The sequence below is a fragment of the Trachinotus anak genome, unplaced genomic scaffold (assembly GCF_046630095.1).
Source record: "Trachinotus anak isolate AG129_WGS33_773 ecotype Australia unplaced genomic scaffold, CSIRO_AGI_Tana_v1 ptg000032l, whole genome shotgun sequence".
NCBI classification, from domain to species: domain Eukaryota; kingdom Metazoa; phylum Chordata; class Actinopteri; order Carangiformes; family Carangidae; genus Trachinotus; species Trachinotus anak.
Genome location: NW_027273883.1, coordinates 11,273,249 through 11,292,898, shown reverse-complemented (window position 1 = coordinate 11,292,898; position 19,650 = coordinate 11,273,249). Strand labels below are relative to the sequence as shown.

At 40.8% G+C, this 19,650-nt stretch overlaps 3 protein-coding genes across 5 annotated transcripts; 2 read left to right on the top strand and 1 right to left on the bottom strand.

Moving 5' to 3' along the window:
* The first annotated feature begins 712 nt into the window (after nt 1–712).
* m6pr (mannose-6-phosphate receptor (cation dependent)) lies at nt 713–6,052 on the top strand. The gene is made up of 7 exons (XM_071469092.1): nt 713–1,048; nt 2,487–2,659; nt 2,866–3,023; nt 3,282–3,391; nt 3,920–4,050; nt 4,147–4,273; nt 4,367–6,052. The coding sequence occupies exons 1-7, from the start codon at nt 1,043–1,045 to the stop codon at nt 4,487–4,489; spliced, it is 828 nt and encodes a 275-aa protein (XP_071325193.1). The 5' UTR covers nt 713–1,042; the 3' UTR covers nt 4,490–6,052.
* Nucleotides 6,053–7,013: 961 nt separating this feature from the next.
* On the top strand, nt 7,014–13,512 carry phc1 (polyhomeotic homolog 1). 3 transcript variants are annotated; one of them, XM_071469090.1, is made up of 14 exons: nt 7,014–7,115; nt 8,109–8,230; nt 8,356–8,466; nt 8,563–8,628; nt 8,731–8,874; nt 9,206–9,418; nt 9,590–10,339; nt 10,438–10,573; nt 10,702–10,880; nt 11,006–11,069; nt 11,195–11,282; nt 11,504–11,675; nt 12,197–12,434; nt 12,536–13,512. In XM_071469090.1, the coding sequence occupies exons 2-14, from the start codon at nt 8,114–8,116 to the stop codon at nt 12,685–12,687; spliced, it is 2,430 nt and encodes an 809-aa protein (XP_071325191.1). In that variant the 5' UTR covers nt 7,014–7,115; nt 8,109–8,113; the 3' UTR covers nt 12,688–13,512. The 3 variants fall into 3 exon arrangements, with proteins under 3 accessions (XP_071325191.1, XP_071325189.1, XP_071325190.1); XM_071469088.1 differs by having other exon boundaries at nt 8,563–8,640; XM_071469089.1 differs by lacking the exon at nt 7,014–7,115 and adding an exon at nt 7,682–7,819 and having other exon boundaries at nt 8,563–8,640.
* Nucleotide 13,513: 1 nt separating this feature from the next.
* styk1b (serine/threonine/tyrosine kinase 1b) lies at nt 13,514–19,252 on the bottom strand. Its single transcript, XM_071469091.1, has 10 exons — nt 18,917–19,252; nt 17,940–17,995; nt 17,551–17,721; nt 16,396–16,728; nt 16,077–16,258; nt 15,877–15,951; nt 15,201–15,409; nt 15,038–15,078; nt 14,485–14,581; nt 13,514–14,372 (listed from the first exon to the last, which is right to left on the bottom strand). Exons 2-10 carry the CDS (start codon nt 17,992–17,994, stop codon nt 14,180–14,182), a joined length of 1,356 nt encoding a protein of 451 aa, XP_071325192.1. The 5' UTR covers nt 17,995; nt 18,917–19,252; the 3' UTR covers nt 13,514–14,179.
* Nucleotides 19,253–19,650: the final 398 nt, after the last annotated feature.

The following is a 19,650-nucleotide window of genomic DNA, read 5'->3' as shown; positions in this document are numbered from 1 at the left end:
ATGGTGACCCCTGGATCACGGAGCCCTAGAATTTAACAACATAATAAGTTTTTGCACCCAGGAACCCTATGTGAAGAGTTGAATCAAAGGTGAATGTTAGCTGGCAGTCTAATATACAGTTCTTTTGATGGTTTTTTAATCAGTCCACTACTTTGGTCCAAGTTGAAATATCATAACAATTATTATATAGATTACCACAAAATCATGGTCATGGTCCCCAGAGGATGAACCTCACTGACTTTGGTGAACCCCTGACCTTTTCTAGCGCCGCCATAAGGTTCACATCTGTGGTTAGAGTGAAATATTTTGACAGCTATTACAGGCTGTCTTTTCCTCATGTCTCATAATATGGTCAGAATGACTACACCTGAAAAACGAATGTCATTTACCTGAATACAACCTCTTGTTATTTACCTTACCGACAAAGTCATGTATATTTTGGTTTTACCAATATTTTATTTTTTTAAAAGAATCAAGGGAATTTAGTGGATTTACTGGACTGTGCAGTGTTCAACAGAAACTGAGTATAGCCTAAAGAGATAGTTTGTCTTTTCACTTTTATTCTTCCAGTAATATTGAACCATGGATGTATTATTGAACTGGGCAGCTCTCAGGTCAGCTGATGCGGGGGGGGTGGGGGTCCGGCAGACGGAGGCTCATTGGTCGCCCTTCATGTGGACGATCACATGCGCGGGTGTGAACGTATGTGTTTAGTTTCACTTCCGCACTCCGCTGCTGCCTGTAGCCTGTTAGCATCCTGGGTATCCACCTCTCACATTTTGAAGAAAAAGCACGTTTATTATCCGGGAGAGAAAAGCGTGCAGCTGACGGCGTTTGTATTTAAAACTCCCGAGTTACTCAATTTCATCTACATAACAAAATAAGAAGCTTTGTTGCTCATGAAGTCAACCAGGAAGCGACGTTAGCGTGAGGAAGCTCACTGCATCATCAACTGGCTACAATTTCTAAACATCTGTCAGCCTTTATGTAAAACTGTAGCTAACAAAGAAGCTTTCCCCACTTGTTCACAGTACGAGAGGTCATGACGGTAGGTGCACAATGAAGCTAAAAGTTTAACTCTGTTCAGCTTCTTTTTTTTTTTTTTTTTTTTTTTTTTTTTTGACTGACTGACTTCCCCTGGAAACTTAATGCCTCGTGTTGAGGGGAACAGACATTTTAAATGCACAAAACTTCCAGTGTCCAAATGCACGATCGGTTTATACGACTCGTTTTCTATTTGTTCTGTCCTTAGATGTTGTAGCCTACACTGAAACTGGTTTTAAAAAAATAATTATAATAAAAAAAAAAAAATGCGCTGCTACTTTCCCTCATAGTTGTGTTTTTTCCTTAATTCAGGAAGCATTAGAATAAGTCCATATGTTACTTTTACGAAGTAGCAGAGCATAGTCGACAGATATTTTAATTATTGAATAATCCTTTTATGATTTTATGCTTTTTCTGTGCCATATGATAGTAAATTCGGCTTTGGACCGTTGGCCGCCTTGGGACGTGGTAAATTATAAAAACTAATTTAGACATCTTGTTGACAAAACTATTAATCGATCAATTCAAAGAAGACAGTCACCAGATTATCGACAGTGAAAATAATTATTAGCTGGCCCTAGTTAGTAGGAGTATTTGTGATTCTAACTAGTGCTAAGATAATATTAGCAATAGATTGTTTAATTTATATATCATGCAAAAATGGCAATATTCACAGGTCTAATATTATCAAATGTGAAAATCAGTGGTCATGTGAAATAAATGGAATATAATAATTGAATGATCTGAAATGGTAAATGAATGATGCAGATAATACTCATTGTAACCATAAAATGATAACATAATACTGGCAAATATGTAATACTGCAAATTCATGGAAAATTGATGACAACTGTTAATAGATAAAATAAACAGATACCACATAAAATACCTCACAGACCAAGATGTTTCAACACATTGACACAAAATGCCATAACTTCATTAAAGGGATTGTGGTTACACTCAACAATTATTTTCCTGTGTGATTTTTTTTTTTTTTTTTTTTCCTCAGATGACTGATTAATCAGTATTTTTTCTAAACATTTCAGACACTCCCATCAAATTGGATGTTTTGTTTTGTGTCATACCATTATATGACAAAGAAAAGCAGCAAATCATCACATTTGAGAAGCTGGAACCAACAGATATTTTGCATGATTCATTGAGAAATGACTGAAATTATTAACCTATATGAAAATAGTTGCCAATTAATTTTCTCTTAATTAATCACTTGATTAATTCCTTTCAGCTCTAAAAGGGATTGCGATGATAGTACCACCATGTTTATACTACCATAGCATAAACAATATTGAAAATGATATGCTGTCTAACCCTAATGTCAAGTGCATAGAAAGTAATTATACTCGAGAACCGCTTGCTCAGTAATAAACAAAATAAGGGTCTTTCTTCTAAGACAGCGTGTTAACAATGTTTTTCTGTTCCAGGTGTTCAGCTTTCCTGGTGGACGGCCCTTCATGGTGTGGGCCCTGGCGATTCAGCTGGTCCTGTGTGGGAGTGGGGTGTCTGCTGCTGAGGGCATCAACAACTGTAAACTGCGCTCTAACTCTACGTCAGAATGGACTGTCCTCAAGCGACTAGAGCCACTCACCCATAGGAAGTAAGGAATGACTCAGTTGTGTATCTGCACATTCAGCATCAGCGATATGACAGCAGATTGTTTTTGGATTGCCTGTTATCAATGAAAATTCAGCACAGGTTAATATTCCTTTGCTATTCAGTGTTGACTCTGTCTTAGATGTGTATATATATATATATATATATATATTTTTTTTTTTTAACTGCGATTTGTTCTCATGTTTACAGCTTTACAGTAGAAGACGGGAGTTACACATATGTGTTCCAGTTGTGTGGGGATGCAGGGGGCGTTCCAGGAGCTGGGGTTATTCAAGTGGACAATAAGCAAAAAGAAAAGAAACCAACTGTGATTGGCATGTATAATGCGACACGAGCCATTGGAGGAAGTAAGTGTCTCCAGAATACAAGAATTTCACCCTAATTTACGCTGACTTTGTTTTAGTGTCTGACATGACACTTTTGCACGATGTGAAGGAAACACTAACCATTCAAAAACTGGGATTTTGTGTTGCAGAAATATGTTTTGAGACAAACTATAAGAATAATCAGCCTAAACCCTAAGTATTGAAATTAATCTTGTCATGGGACCAAACCTTTCATGAGATGCTTTAGTTAAGATTGCATCTCTTTTTCCTGCCCTTCAGGTGACTGGGTGATGTTGATCCAGGAAAATGGCGACACATACAAAGAACACTGTTCCAAGGAAAAGAGAAGAGCCATTGTCTTGATCTCTTGCGACAGGAAGACGGACATGGTAAAAGAAATACAGATGGCTTTCAGATCACCGGATTTGAGAAACAAAACTACTGGGCATTTAGATCAAAAATTGCACTCCATTTAAAAATAAAAAATAGAAAAATACAAGTGATTGTCTTGGTGGTGGCGTGTTGCCTGGTTTAGGTCAAGACCTCCAGTTGTGAAGGCGAAACTTGATAGATTCCATGAATTTTAAGGCTCAGAGGTTTAAAATAGCGAGCTACTGAAACTAAGCTATCACGTCTTCTGATCACATCCTTGACTGGCAGGAACAGGAGGAACATGTTGCTCGATGATGTCACATTGTGTCAAGGTGTTAATCCAGATCATCTCTCTGGTTTCACTGACATAAAAAAAGAGGAGTGCATTTTTTTCCACACAGTACTCACGGAAGTCTGAACACAGCCTAATGCTTCTCCCAAATGTCATGTAGTCTTGCACCTTGTCTCCTTTTCTAAATGGAGACAGGGTATTACCTAACGTGTTACCTTTTACTTACATTTGTCTCCCTCTGTCTCACTCCCAGGGCAAGCTGGAGGTGGTTCTGGAGGACAGGGATAGGGATGAGCAATGTTTCTACTTGTTTGAGCTGGACTCCAGTGCGGTGTGCCCAGCTATTGAGTCCAAGCTCAGCACTGGCTCCATATTACTCATCATGTACGTAAAGACAGTCTGTAATGACACAAAAACCCTTAATGTTGGAGCATAAAATATTCTAAAGGATCAGTGATCATGAGCTCTCTCTTCTTTCAGTGGGTTCAGTATTCTGGGTGTTTACTTAATTGGAGGTTTCCTCTACCAGCGGCTGATTGTTGGAGCCAAAGGGATGGAGCAATTCCCCAATTACGCCTTCTGGGTGGAGGTTGGCAACCTATCAGCAGTAAGCTTATTCCACTTGATAAATAACAGTACCAGCTCAAGATCGTGTGTTTTTGTGTTTAAATTCATAAGAAACTTTACCTCCCCCTCACAGGATGGATGTGACTTTGTGTGCCGCTCACGGAATCGGGAGGAATCCCCCGCTTACAGGGGAGTGGGCTCAGACACCTCAGCAGAAGAGCCAGAAGAGAGAGATGACCACTTACTACCTATGTGACCTCAATATGTCAGAAATGGGACAGAATTTTTCACTGTGTGACACAGTTTACTCTTTCCCAGGTTAGATGAAATTGCTGCTAGACACAAGTCTGTTTTCGTTTGCTGGTTTAGGTCAGGACCTCCTCACACATTTGTGTGTATTCCAGACTTGTGCCTAGAGTAACTACTGATGATCTGCTTGTCACGTAAGAGGTCATTTTGCTCACAGGGCTGACAGACTTGTCTTTAAACCATGCATTTCATTGATGTCCGACAAATGAGTAATTCATCCAAGATTGTAAAGTGATAATAAAGAACGACTCCTCTTCCATGGAAATCTGTCATAAAAGACAGTTGTTAAGAAGTTGGATTTCCGCACTGTCTAAACATAATGATACACTGCTCATCTTTTTCTGCTCGGCTAATTATTGATGTTGTTTGACATGTGCAGGTTGCAGCAAGCTATTCTTCCTTGGGTCCTGGTTTTGCACTGACAGTTGCAGGTTACTAAACGCAGCAGTGCTTTTGCTTGTGGAATTGGCTTTAATCAGTTTTATGTTTTGTTTTGAAAGTATAGAATATGAGAATGTAAAAGCTTAATTTTACTGTGACTATTCTTACGGCATTGCTACAGAAATAGAAATCACTGCAAAAAACATAGATGGAATGTATTTGACTTTTAGTTGCCCCTTTTCCCACAATACAGGGAAAAGCCTCTATGTCAATGCTTATATCTTTGTAAAATGGTCAAGTATTGTCACCTTGACAGTTGTAACTAACCATCCTCTTAAATTTTTGTCACAAAGTTGACAATGTTATTAGATTCCCTAAGATAAACCTACCTTATTAATGCTACTTTCCAATGAAGAGATTCATATATGAATTTTGCTACTCATAATTTACAATTTCTAAAAGTATAGTATGCAGAATATGAAGTTGGATTTATCATAGAATAAAAGAACATTTGCTGCAAAAGAACAATGTTCATATTCAGAAAACTCTTTGATAATGAATATTATAGTGGGCAAACTAATCTTTCTGCCTACATAATAAAAATGACCCAAACACCAGATACACTGCAAGGTACACACACCAACCCTACAGTCTATAGACTGTTTGACCAAATACTCAGGCTGCTTTGTGCCTGATATATTGCTTCTTTAGCAAGATACATAGAGTAACGATGAAAGCACTTCTGTAATTCTCATATCAATATAATATCGCTGTAAAAATGTAATAGTTCTGCGAATATCACTAATGAGATTTGTAATATTTTTACATAAACCTATTCTAATTCTCTGCTAAGGACTAAAGCAGGCTTTTTGAATTTGATGGAAAAATTATGTGTGAGCACTTATGTTTGTTTTTTTTTTTTTTGTCATTTGTTTTTTTGGTCTTTATTACTGTTGACATTTCTTTGTTTAGGTCAGTGAATTATGATCTGGTTGAAATGGTTACACCTGTGGTTGTAGTGAACTGAACAGCCTCTAGATTGATGTAATAGTTTGTTTCAAGGATGATTTAAAATCACACACTTTTTAGTTTGTTTTCTGATTGCATTAAAAATAAAATATGAAAGTAGTTTCTAGTTTATTTATGACCATTGTAGTGAAGAACTCTTACACAAGTGCACTCACCTTTGGAGTTTAGTGGCTTAAAAAAAAAAAAAGCAAACATGTTTTAATAAAAACATTACTTGCACAATATATTTTTATTGGTAATTTTACTGTATTTTAAAATAACCATAATCGACCATAGACCAAGTCTTGGCAGCTGTTTGAAGGATCAGCTTTACCAGATGACCTTAGTGGTTCTTAGACTAGGCCCAAAGACTAAAAACACACATTTACCTAGAAATCTTACTCATCTTACTCAGTAACTGCAAAGGCCTTACAACTCATGTAGTGTACTGAGCAAGGGCGCCACTCTGTGTTGAAAAGTGGCGTGGAAGTAAGGGCTCAGAGGAAAAAACATTTTTAAACAGTCTTCAATATATGCAATCTTAGGCAATGCACAATGCAAAATTATGCAAAATTAGCATAAAACAACATAATTTAGTCATCACACTTACAGTTGCAACACCATGTCAACTGAACACTGCCAATGTGGATTTGTCTCTTCAATATTTTCTGTGTTTTCTCATTGTGCAAATAAACCTTTCCCGAAACATTTGTTTCAGTTGTTCTTGGTGAAAGCCCTTTTTCAGAAGGGTGATGGGGACAAAATCAGCCATTTCAAAAAGTTGGTGAACCCCAGTGTCAATGACACCCATGGGGAAGCATCCAACCAAGGTCTGTGAGGATTGTCAGGCACCAGAAAGTGTAGAAGATGTTATTGCCAATTGTAATAGATATAGTTCAGTAAGGAAGGATATGATGGAAATGCGTGAGAGGAAGATAATTAAAGTACATGCTGGACTGGGTGTGAGTAAACATGGCAGAATATTCTTCATCAAGTTGGGGGAAACAGGACTGATGGTAAGAGGTTCAGTTTGGACAGTGGTGGAGCTGACTGAATCCAGCAGGTGGCAGTAATACGACCAGCTGTCGTTACTGAGGAAGAAGAAGAAGAAGAGGAGGAGGACCTGTGAGGGGCGGGGTTTTGTTGGAGGCAAAAATCCTGAAAGGGGCTGTCGTTATTTTCAGGTAAAACCATGATCGGAATATAAAATTAATTGTATTTAACTGTGAAAAGAACAGAAAAATCAAGGAGAGATGCACCCCTGAGCGCACGGATAATCACTAAACGTTGACCTCTTGCAGCAGTGAGAGCTAGAAAGATGCTAGCTTTCTGCCTGCTAGCCTTGCTAGTCGTTAGCCTATAAACTAACGCTGCATCTTTTTTTTCTTTTTTTTTTTTTTACCAGTAAACGTTTGTGTTAGCAGGAAAACTAACGATTCTTCTACTTGCATTTAACAACTCTTTTTCTAGCCTCGCCACAAACGTTAATATATTTTTATTGTGGCATGTCAGACTTGTGTTTGGGGAGAGCTAACTAGCAAAGTCTATTGTAAGTTAGCCACAGCTGGCTAGCCTGTATCTTACTTTGTGTTGTTGAGCTTTCCTCCATGTTGTTCTTCCTCTCGTATCCATCAGTCATGTTGACAACTGGTCTGTTAATGAAAATACCACAACGCTCCTGCTCGCCACGGTCAGTAGTCAAACTGGGTCAGTGGTAACGACTGCCAAGCCCTTGCGTGGTTACACCTCTGTGCAGGGGAGTAGCTGGCTGTGATTTATGAACTCTCTGAAAGAATATTCCCAGGCACCTCTGTTGGTATGAAATAATCCTAGCACTGGAAACTTTGAGGGACAACTTTCTGCTGTGGAACCCGAGGGGTTTCACCAGGTATCACCCCATTTATTCCAGCAGTGCCTGTGAGACATTTGAAACCCCCTGATTTTACAGTTTTTTGTTTTCATGTACTTAAGCAATAATGACTGATGAGTTTAGTTTTCATATGTAAATTCATTTGTGCTTGTTTTTTTTGGTGTTGTTTTTAGAATGTGGGTCCAGTGAGGGTACCAAATTGCATGTTCAACAAGTCACCATGCCAAGATACTTACTGTTCAAAAGAAGATTGAAGTGTTTGTTGCAAATACAGCACAAATATTCTGTTACAATTGCTTTTGAGCAGCAAACATGGATGCAGGTGAAGACCAAAACACAGGCACCACCAATGGGACTCCTCAGACAAGTGGGAACTCTCGTGCACCCCAGATAGCCCACATGTCTCTATATGAGAGACAAGCTGTACAGGTGAGAGTTTGCATGCATAAAATAATGTGCAGATGAGATGAGAAGACTAATGTTTGATATTTATATGTAAATATAAACACGTTTGGATCATTCTCAAAATTGTATGTGTGTCTGTGTTTGTGTAGGCTCTTCAAGCACTGCAAAGACAGCCAAATGCAGCACAGTACTTCCAGCAGCTCATGCTGCAGCAGCAGATAAACAGTGCTCAACTCCATAACTTGGCTGCTGTGCAACAGGTAACCATAATAATACGAGTAAAAATACAGACTGTACAAAAATATGGTCAGCAAAAGCATCACATTCCATCCATTTAATTTCTCTCTCTAAACCAGGCCACCCTTGCAGCTAGTCGCCAGTCCAATACCCCTAGTAACAGCATGTCCCAGGCGCCCACCACTGTAAGTCTTTATGTGAGTTATTTTAAAATGATTAGTTACACGGTTCATTTATGAAAGTAGTCAGCAGTTGTGATTAAAAATCTAATTTTCTGTTCCTCCCAGGTCAACCTTAGCACCACGTCTGCAGGAGGGACGATGACTAATCCCCGTCCCCATGGCCCGGTCACCTCTGCAACGACTCCAGCTCTCAACCAGTCAGTGTTACTGAGTGGAAACTCGGCAGGACAGGGACAGATGTATCTTAGGGTGCGTTAAAATTTATCTTGTGCTGTGTCCATTTTTGGCAAAAATCTCTTAAATGAATTTCTGTTGTGCTTGTCTCTGTCACTGATTCTTATAAAAAAATAATTTAACCTTCATTCTGTTTGTGAAAAACCATTTATATTTGCCTTTCCAAAGATCTACCTTTTGGTATTAATGATACCTCATAATCACTTGAAAAAGCTGTTAAAAATAGAAAAAAATACAATAATCACCAAAATTGATGACATGCCAATAACTTTCATGTAGTTAAGAAGTCATTCACAGAAATATTTGGTGTTTACAACACTGATCATCTGTCCTGTTCCTCACATAGGTCAACCGCTCTCTCAGGGCTCCTCTTGCTTCTCAGCTGATCTTTATGCCCGGTGGTACAGCAACAGCTACTGTAGCAACAGTTGCCCAGACACAGCCTCAGCAGCAGCAGCAGCAGCAGCAGCAACAACAGCAGCAGCAACAGCAACAGCAGCAACAGCAACAGCACGAAGTTGCTCCTACCACTGCCAGTGCCCAGTCTGACAATGATCAGGTTTGAGTACAGTTACCTATCTATAATGTGAAGTCTAAACCATTGAAAGTCATACAGTTTTCTAATTTTGAAAAATGATTGGTAGAGTCAAATTCTCTTCCTACAACAGTCACTTCTGCTAACTTTCTCAAATGCATTTCACCACAACCTATTCCTTTCTTTATGCCTCAGGTGCAGAACCTGGCCCTGCACTGCGCTTCCACTCCCAGAGCAGTTGCTGTCAAGTCTGAGCTTCCAGAGAGAAAAGATGCTGCCAGCTTTCCTCTCGGTCAACAGCAGCAGACTTTCCCCCAGACAGCTCAGCAGCAGCAAGTACAACCACAACAGCAACAACAAATGGCCAAACCTAACTTTACTCAGCAGTCCACCACCAAGACTATGACTGTGAAAACTGGAAACCAGGCTGCAATGACTGTTACTCCTGCTGTGTCTGTAGCTCCCTCCTCCACTTCCTCTCCAGCGCTCCCTCTCTCCCAACTCCTCCTTTCCCCCTCTGCTGCCCCTGTCATCTTGGTGCCCACCTCAAATGTTCCTACCTCCACCCAGGGCTACCCCATCGGCTCAGTGCCCCCAAAAGCCAGCGTCAACACACAGACCCTGGTGGTGCAGCCGCTACAACAGGCCAGCACTACTGCAGACAAAGGCCCTGTGCCTATCCAGCCCAAGACAGCTCAGGGACACCGTTTACCTGTGCAGCTGCCTCCCAGACACCCACCTCCTATTCTTCCAGCACCTCCTAGCAACAGCCAGGCCAGCACTGGGGGACATAACCCTCCCCACATCCCTGTGCAGCTTGTGGGAGCCAGGCAGGGCTTATCAGGAAATGCACAAGCTGTTGCCCTGGCACAGGCACGGAGCGCCACAGCCCAGGAAAGCACAGCTGGTGGGAATGTTAACGCAGTCTTCAACAGCAGTGCTATGGTAAGATCAACCCCTGAAAGGATGCACCTAGTGGCACTGACACTGTTTTGGGCACGAATTCTAACACTTCCTGCTGCTTCTTTCCCACATGCTTTCAGACAAAGCCTCCCAATGGCTCTCTGAAGAGAAAATCTGACTGTGATGCACCAAATGAGATGGCGACAGAATCTTCAGACTCTGCACCAATGAAAGATTCTGCTCCTCCCTTATCCCCTGCCCCTACAAAGGACTCAGGTATGTCAATTTGTCATCTCAAAATCAAGCATTAATTATTAGTAGCAATACTTGAAAATTGTGACCATAAATCCTAAAATCTGGTTAAAAGTGTAATTCTGTCCCGTTTGTTTCAATCTTCAATGTAGCTCCTCCTGTAGCCGCTGCGTTCTCATCTCCTCCCACCCTGTCTTTACCTCTGCCCTTGTCAAGAGTTGGGCATGGGGACAAAGACAGAGCGCCTGTCCCCCAGGCAGTGGTCAAACCTCAAGTTCTCACCCACCTCATAGAGGGCTTTGTTATTCAGGAGGGAGCTGAACCCTTCCCTGTAAGGACGCTCTGCCATGAAAACACAGATTTCATATTAAATCAGATCTAATATTTGAATAATATTGGCTATGTACTCTTCTGTGAACTACTTCCTTACTGTCTGGCTAATATTTGATTTGACAGGTGGCTGGACTCCTCAAAGATAGAGATTTTGCCCTGGTTGGCCGCTCAGAAAATGGGCCTCCATGTAAGTGGTGTAATAAGATTTATTATTTGATGATCAAGTGTGATACCATAAATAAATATATAAATTCCTTTGTGTGGTTAATATTTTAATGTGATGGAGTTTTATCTTTTCCTTGTCCTCTGCAGTGTTGAAATGTGAATACTGTGGAAGCCTTGCTCCAGCCAGCCAGTTCAGAGGCTCAAAGAGGTTCTGTTCAAATACGTGTGCTAAGAGGTAGGATTTCCAATAACATCGTAAAGCTTCGCCTTTTCAGCAGAATTATTAACTTCATTTTCTTGTGCAGTATTAAAACAAACTAAAAACTCTATGAGTTTATCTAATGAAGTACTGTGAGTTTGCAGGATTTCATTCCAGCCAACTACTATACCAGTGTTTGGTTGGAGTGAAAAATCCAAATGTTTTCCTGAGTATTGACTGTTCTTTTCTATCCACAGGTATAATGTAAGTTGCAGTCAACACTTCAAGACAAGCAGGGGGAGAAGCGGTGCGGGACTGGCATCGCCTCCAGCACCCACTGAAAGCGCTGCTCGGCGCAGGGGACCCTCTCGTAGGAACAGTTCTAGTATCGCCTGTAATAAAATATCAAGCAGGCATTTACCGGTCAAGGTAAGCTGTGTTGTTTAAAAGATAAGGTTGTTCATTTAAATTTTTATCTATTTCAACAAATTCCATGAAAAATATCAAAACAGTAATGAATTGATCCTACAGAGTATTTTCTGTTTATCTAAAGCCGGGTGTGGTTAAACGTTCATTGGTTGTTTTTTAACAATAAATCATAAGAACACACCAGTGAGCAACATGCTCCTTTTATTGCAACGGACATGGGCTGTAGATTTATTTTGGACCAACCCCACATACACCTTGCTGGTGATGTAAATACTAACTAGAGCACTAAATGTGTACTACTCCGCTGATGAAAATAGTCCCCAACAAATGCACTATTTACCGTTTAAGTAACATTTGCAAAAAACAAAACAAAACAAAAAACAAACAAACAAAAAAAAGAACAGCATTGAGAATCAGACTAACACACTAGATGGTTTTATACCATGTCACTATATTAGCTGCAAATGCAGTGCACTTTATTGTGAGCCTTTGTATCTGAATTTCTGCTCTTTTGGGTGTAGTGTCACTCTGAGTCCAGTCGCTCAGAGGAGGTGTCCAGCGATGGAGAAGAAGAAGAGGACGATTCTCCTTCACTCTCCCCGAGCTCATCACACTCCTGCTCTCGAGCTGACCACAGCGCTCCTCAGTCTGACGGCTCAGCTCCTGGCAGCCTGCCACTGGAGGGTGCCAACTTTCTCTCATCAACTCCTGCTCAATGGAGCGTTGAAGAAGTCTGCAGGTTTATCTCTTCACTTCAAGGTTGGTGCTCAGTGATTAGGAAGGAGTTTTGTAAGCTGTAGCCACATCTCCTGGTCTCTTTTTGTGCTAGTTGTTTCATCTTGTCTTTCTGTTGTGCTCAGGTTGTGAAGAGCTGGCTGCCCAGTTTCTGTCACAGGAAATAGACGGTCAGGCTCTCCTGCTTCTGCGAGAGGACCATCTCATCTCCACCATGAATATCAAGCTGGGTCCTGCTCTCAAGATCTGTGCCTCCATCAACAGCCTGCGTGAGTGATGAAGTCAGTACTTCAGAGGTATACCAGGATCGTTTTCTCATTGATAATTTCTCACTGAAATCAATACCTGGACTAGCTCCTCTGTTAGTGAGAAGTTCACACCTAAGACTGAGATCTCCAGAGACAGCATGGATGTGTTTTACGAAATAACGGTGCTCCATCAGTCATGCGGAGACATGGAGATGGACAGTTTACTTTCTGGACATTGAATGTGCAAAAAACATATTGTATGCATACTGTTATGTGTGAGTGGTGCGCATGGACAGTCTGAAATACCCTTGTCAGTAGTGTTTGTCACCTTTTTTCTGTCATTGTGAGTAGAGACCTTTTGTATGTATACTATACGCCAGCCTGCAGTAATCGGTGCTAGGTCTTCTAGCTAGGACAGTTCACCCGTTGGGTAAAAAAAAAAAAGTTGCCTTCTTGCTGTATTTCAAACGGTGCTTTAACTTTAGTGATATGATTTCTGATGTCAGCAACAGTCACTTCATTTAAATGTTTTAGTCTTTTAGTAGTTATTTGGGTTTTTTTTCACCATAGATGTTAAATCCAGGCTCCAATCACATCGAGCTAAGGACACTCAAAAAGCCTGGTATTTTAATTAGTTCATTTTACCAGTTATTAAAAGTTTAGTTTTGTATCTTTTCCATTTTGTACTACAATCAAAATTATTTTTTCATGGATACGATATAGTTTTAGTAGCTTTAATCAACTTAACTACCTGAAAATAGGTATTCCTCATGGTTCGCTCTCTCAAGGGCTGAGTGGAAGTGCTCTGTGTACATGTATGCAGTACCACCAATAAACAATACCTGTTACTGGAAGTGTTTGTGTATGTATTTATTACCCCATGGCATCCACATGAAAAAGCAAAGGTCATTCCAGGCCTTGTGATGATTATTTATTCAAATGTAAACAGCTCAGCTCATTTTTTGCTCATAGCTATCTGTATATATATATGAACTGAGCATATGGAGGAAACATTGAGTGTAATAGTAAGGTAATTGCATTATGTCATTCAGTTCCACAACTCTGCCCGATACAGAATCATACAAAAATGTAGTAATAACATATTACATCTTTTAATAGACATGGCTTCAGGTTGTAAACATTTGTAAACTGTCATCTATTTACAGTATCAACTACAAGTTCAGAATGCAGCAGCTGTACATCGGTCAAGTTTACATATCTTAAAGTCTACTTCTACAAAATTACTAGATGTATTTCCCCACAAATGAAGTCTTGGATTAAAATGCATGGTCCCCAAAGGTAAACAACTTCTTTAACACAAAGGATTTTTTTTCTCATTTTTTGTTTCATGAACCTTAAGTATGAGAATACATAACAAAATAAAGGAACAGTTTTAGTGCCCAAAGCACTTGTAAACAGAGCTCGGAACACTCTTATTGCACCTGAAAGACTTGTGTAGGAAAAGTGCACCACTGGGGTGTTTGAGAATAGTGCAATTTATTTCACTGGCACAAGCAGTGCTCAGAAAACAGTGTAGCTGTTTGTTTCCCCATATCCTGCTTCCTGCAGGTACTGCTCAATGTCAACTGCCCCAGACACCTTGAGGAGTTTGTCAGAGGCACTCTTCTCTCCTGAGAGGAGCTTTCGGCTCACGTCAGCCAGAGAGGGACGATCTTGATCCTTCCAATGGCAGCAACTCTTAATGATGGAGTACCTGAGAGAGAGAGAGAGAAAACAGTCTGAACTTTAGAGCCCAATTGTTAATGGGTGAAGTTCTTCGATCAATGAGTTGCTTGAGGTTTGGTGTGTATTATCTGGATACTCACAGAGTGTTGGAGCAGTTGGAAGGTTTTTTCAGACTTTTCCCTCGTTGATGAAACTGTAGAAGTTCATTAACTGAGATTTCTGCAAATGGAGCTTCACCTGGAGAGAAAATAGCAAATGTAGTACGCAAGAATGGAGGATATGGATAACATCCTCTAGGTACTTTTATATTGTGATATCAATATATATTGTGTAATATAATACATTTTCTGGAAAATCACCAGAGAATCTCTTTATGGATAAACGCACATGTCCATGATCCAGCAAATTAAATAACTGACAGATGAGGGTACTTTACCACATTGCTGCAAAAATCCAATATTGACATAAAGTAGCCCTATTATTGATTTTCAACATTGCCTACAATTGCCTAATGCAACCAGAGATACTGCATTAAAGTGAGTGAGATTGTAAATGTATTAGGAAATGTCAGTGTGTTCATATAAGTATATTTTCAGTCTCAGTATATGTTCTTATGGCCCACCCCTCATAGCAGATAGTCCTACCTATCCATTATTAACAATCTGTTTTCTCTGTTGTTACAGCTGAACTTACCCAGTGTTGCCATTTCATACAGTAAGATGCCAAATGACCAGCTAGACAGGGGCACACAAAGTAAAGTAATGGTTATTCCTCCACCAAGTAAAGAACATGCATTTCATGTCGACTTTTGATAAGTCGACAAGAGTTTCAGATGGAGCTATGAAAAAGAACTCACATGTCACTGCTCTGACTGGCAGGCCTCTTTGCCAACACCTCTGGTGCCTGCCATTTCTTCATGCTGGGATCGTCTCTCTGAGTGGCTCCCTGGTTCTTCCTTGTGTAGACCCCATGCAGACCCCAAAGCTTGGCCGTGAACTGCTTGCTGACCAGTACGTTGCGGGCTCGGAGGTTTCCGTGGAGAAGATCTTTGCTGTGTAGGAACTCCTGATTGGGCAACAAGACGAGGGCGTCTCAGGATTAAGTAGATAAGCCTGTGCAGTTGATTCCATGTCTCCCATCTATGCTGATATAAAGTAATGTTTGCAGGTCCTCCTGAGACCACATAGAAACTCGATTTTTAAAGTTTATCGGTGCTGCAGGGCCAGTTCCACAGATTTAAAGCATGTAAATGTAGAGCTTATTAAAAAGTGAAAACCAATTAAATAAAGGTAGCTTAATTTAATGATAAAAATGTATTTACTTTTTCTATGTATAACCCTTGATACACAAAATAATACTAAACACACATGCACACACACTTGTAATGTTTAGGTCTTGTCAGGTAGGTCCATGGTTATGATGAAAGTGTTTTAGAGGGAAATCCTGTCAAGTTATGGCCGAGTCATGTCAATGATTTGAAAGTCAAACATGTGGCCCAGGAAAGGTGAGGACATCGTTATTGGCATACTGACCAGGGCTGAAGCCACCTGTTTGGCCATGGTAAATATTCGTCTCTCAGTCATCTCACATGGAGGATCCACACGTTCCTGAAAAAACACAACAACACACAAACACAAACAGAAATTATACTTTGTCATATGAATTCCTGTTACTTCAACTATATGGTTCAATGTTTGAGTTAACGAAAATTGGAGTAGTTTCCCCTTATTACCTGTCTGCATCTCCACAGGAAGCTGAGCAGGTCTCTGTTCTCCAGCTCCTCCACAACTGTCACCAGAGGAGCTCGCAGGGAGACCACACCGAGAAGCTCTGGGAGGAATGGGTGGGGTCCGAGCTGGGCCAGGAAGGATGCAAAACCCAGGAAGTTGTGTCTTTCTGCCGCGTCAGCAGAGTCTATAGTGGGTAAAAATGAGGGAGATGAGAGTGAAAAACAAACAATGTAGCTGAAGTCAGATGAGAAAGAACCTGCAAATGAGATCATTAAGAGCTCTTTTTATTAAACTCACTAAATTCAGGTTTAACCATCTCACCATTTAGCACCCGTAGTACCACATTCCTGTTTTCCATGCGGGCCCTGTAGAGGGATACCGAGGAGTCGGAGCGCAGGGAGAAGGAAGCAGGCAGAGGGGTGACAAGGTTGAAGGACTCGGGCAACCTCTGGCGGGGCAACTCCCTGGGCTGGACAATGGGAGTGAAACTAGGCTTGAGGGGCTGTGATGGGGGGCTGGGTGGGAAGGAGGGTGTGCTCACAGTTATTGAGGGGTTTTTTGAGGAGTAGGTGTTTGGGGGATGGAAGGTGGAGTACGAATTGGGCATGTCCAGAGCGATGCTTTCATGCTCCAGGACATTGATACCTGGTGGAGCTATGGACAGAGAGTTAAGAGACAGATAAAGAGGGAGAAAGAGGATAATAAATACAAGGATTTACATGAGAAAGGGTTAATAAAGCCTTTATAAGAATACAAACACTTGATAAATGCTTTATAACAGACTATAATGTAGTTGTATGCAGCTATAAGCACATTGTAAGTGCTTATTAATGTACGGGCATTGTTTATAATTATACCTTTTCCTATGTGTGTATAATTTCATTATTATATTGTCATGCATTATCCTGCGGGCCGCCATTTATAGTGGTTATATTTGTAAACACATACTTTAATAAACATTTATATCTGCTTGCCACTGCATTATAGTATGAACCATTTATCAATTGTTTATTTAGTGCTTATACATGCTGAATAGTGTTGCCTAATGGCAATAAAAAATTGCATGTCCCACAGCAGCAAAATAAAATTTTGGCGCAGAAAAATCTAATATCTGTCAGTGACAGCCTGATTATGGAGGTTATTGCTTTTGCAACTTTAGTTTCATTTATTTACAAGGAATTTTAAAGACGAACATGTGAAAGTAAACATTACGTAAATATGGGTGAAAAATTAAACAAATATCACTTGAAGAAAATTTTGTAGTGTAAGAAACAGTATAAAAAAATCAATCTTATCATTGCTTTGCTGTCAACTGTAAATATCTCATTATAATTCCTGAACACTGCAACACAATAAATTGCTCATTACAATAATTACACACGGAGACATTTTGCTGACTGTTCAAAGCAAACAGCACTTAAACCTGTCTGATATGTTTTGATACATTTTAATCTAGGTTCTGCTCCAGTGTCTTACCATCAATACCATGCAGCATCCTCCTGGAGGCCGACTTTGAGGCCTGTGGGCGGATCCGATCCACTTTCTCTGGGCAAAAGCGCAGCAGTAAGATGAAGACCAGAGTAACCAGGAAGCTGGCCAGCAGCAAGATGGGCACTATGATCACCTCCTGCTCATAGACACGGATCTCTGCAAACAGGAACAGGCAAAAGGAAACATCGGTCTTTAGAATCACTCAGCAGGTCTGCGGTTAACTGATCCCAGAGTGGCATAGCAGACGTGTTTGTACAGTATGTGCTGGCATGTTTGCTCATCCGTCAACATAAGTGAACATTTAGGCCTCCAATGCGCAGACTGCACTATAGCGGCCAAAATCTTCAACTTCTATCTCTGCTGATAAAACTTACCACAGATTGTATCTCCGTGTTGGCAGTGGAAATCTGCATCTGATAATGAAGACATCCTGTCAAATGTAAAAAGAGATGAGATGAAAGAAATGCTGCTGACAATATTTTATTCACTTTTGCCAAACGTATATATCATATTCAGTATTGCTCCAGTCTTTGTTGTGTATAAACAAATAGATGACCATGATATAAAAACAACAGATGAAGTGATAAAGTCCTGAGCCCCACTTTGTCTCTGGGGGGGGGACCACGTCTGTGAATTGTAACATGACTCTTACAGGTGACCAGTATGAGAAGGCGTCTGAGTGAAAACTGAGACCAGGAACTTCAGCTGTCCTATCACAGGCTCTGAGTCATGCCAAACGCTTTCCTTCCTGGCAATCAGAACAACAACTCTGACACTTCACTGTATCTTTTTCCGTGACAGAGAACCTTGATCCTTTTGGTCTACACCTCTGAGGTTAGTAAATCTCAACGACGAAGTAATATTATATGAGTTTATTAGGCTATAACCAGAATACGCGCCCTTCACTGAAGCTGTGTACATAATAAAAAAACAAACAAACTGTGTCATATCAAATAAAAGCATGTTTTGCTGTATGTGTGAATTCACAGCTTCCTCAGATACAGTACATAGCACCAGCCACACAGGGAAACACTTCAAGTCCTTTATCATCAATTTACGTCAGATCCCAGCAGTCTGAAACCTGTTCATCTGCATTTTTTTTTTTTTTTTTTTTTTTTTTTTTTCTAGACACGGTAAAGCTGGTGTTGTTCTACACGCCTAAAGGGCCAACACAAAAGGCAAAACATCACCGGCTCACACATTCAGACTCACTAAAAACAAAACCCTGTCTTGACTGTGACAGAACCAGAGCTTGCATCAAATGACCCCCACGCACGAACACGAGCTCGCTCTGCCCCACAGACACTTCATCCTAAGACATGAGAGCGCAAAAGAGGAGCCAGGTTCTTACCTCAGCTCCTTCAGTTGACGCTTATATCTCGAGAGAAGATGTTATCCCTCATTCCTCACACCTGAATGTGGAGTCTGGGATCAGCGCTTCATCGCCTTGTTTTTCCTCAGACGACAGGCCCACGGCTCAGGGGGATCAGCGCGCTGCTCCCTGCCTGCGCTCCCCCGTCGGTGTTTCCTTAACCCCACCCTCCTCACCTGCTCCTTATCCTCCTCCTCTCCCTCCTCTCACCGCCTCTGTCCCTCTCAGCTGGAGCGGTGGCGGTGATGCCCCGCGCTGATATCAGGCGTACAGTGATCCACAGTCGTGCCCTGTCTCTCTTAAGGTTTCCTCTACCACGTTTCTGTAATCTGCTTTCTCCTTTTGAAGCCGACAAATGTCATCTAGCTTGGGCCCTGCCTTCCTCCTCTTTGTGTGGGGAAACTGGTCCAGCCGCTCCTTGTCATAGTTCAGTCTCCAGCCTTTTGTCGGGCCTGCCCTACATCGCCCGTAAACTCGTATGACAAGCTCTGTTGTCTCAGGTGTGTTTGGTCAGCAGTAATAAACTGCGTTTTCTTCCAGGAAAAGCTGTCAAACACACATGCATAATCCCAGACCTTGAAAAAAAAAAAAAAATAGTATTCTGTTATTTCATATAATGTATAATTATGACACATCAGGCTTAAAATAGAAGCACCAGCTCTCCTTCACGTACAGGTACATAGGTTTCTGGAGTACACATGTAACAATAAAGA

Bases quoted from the DNA above. Each gene is read 5' to 3' on its own strand.
- m6pr (XM_071469092.1), top strand. The intron at 4,051-4,146 runs GTACGTAAAGAC...CTCTTCTTTCAG, and splicing joins GGCTCCATATTACTCATCAT to TGGGTTCAGTATTCTGGGTG. The intron at 4,274-4,366 runs GTAAGCTTATTC...TCCCCCTCACAG, and splicing joins AGGTTGGCAACCTATCAGCA to GATGGATGTGACTTTGTGTG.
- phc1 (XM_071469088.1), top strand. From the start codon at position 8,114: ATGGATGCAGGTGAAGACCAAAACACAGGCACCACCAATGGGACTCCT. The intron at 9,419-9,589 runs GTTTGAGTACAG...TTTATGCCTCAG, and splicing joins CCCAGTCTGACAATGATCAG to GTGCAGAACCTGGCCCTGCA. The intron at 11,676-12,196 runs GTAAGCTGTGTT...TTTTGGGTGTAG, and splicing joins GCAGGCATTTACCGGTCAAG to TGTCACTCTGAGTCCAGTCG.
- styk1b (XM_071469091.1), bottom strand. From the start codon at position 17,994: ATGTCTTCATTATCAGATGCAGATTTCCACTGCCAACACGGAGATACA. The intron at 16,259-16,395 runs GTGAGATGGTTA...TACCCACTATAG, and splicing joins GGTACTACGGGTGCTAAATG to ACTCTGCTGACGCGGCAGAA. The intron at 15,952-16,076 runs GTAATAAGGGGA...GTGTTTTTTCAG, and splicing joins TCCTGTGGAGATGCAGACAG to GAACGTGTGGATCCTCCATG.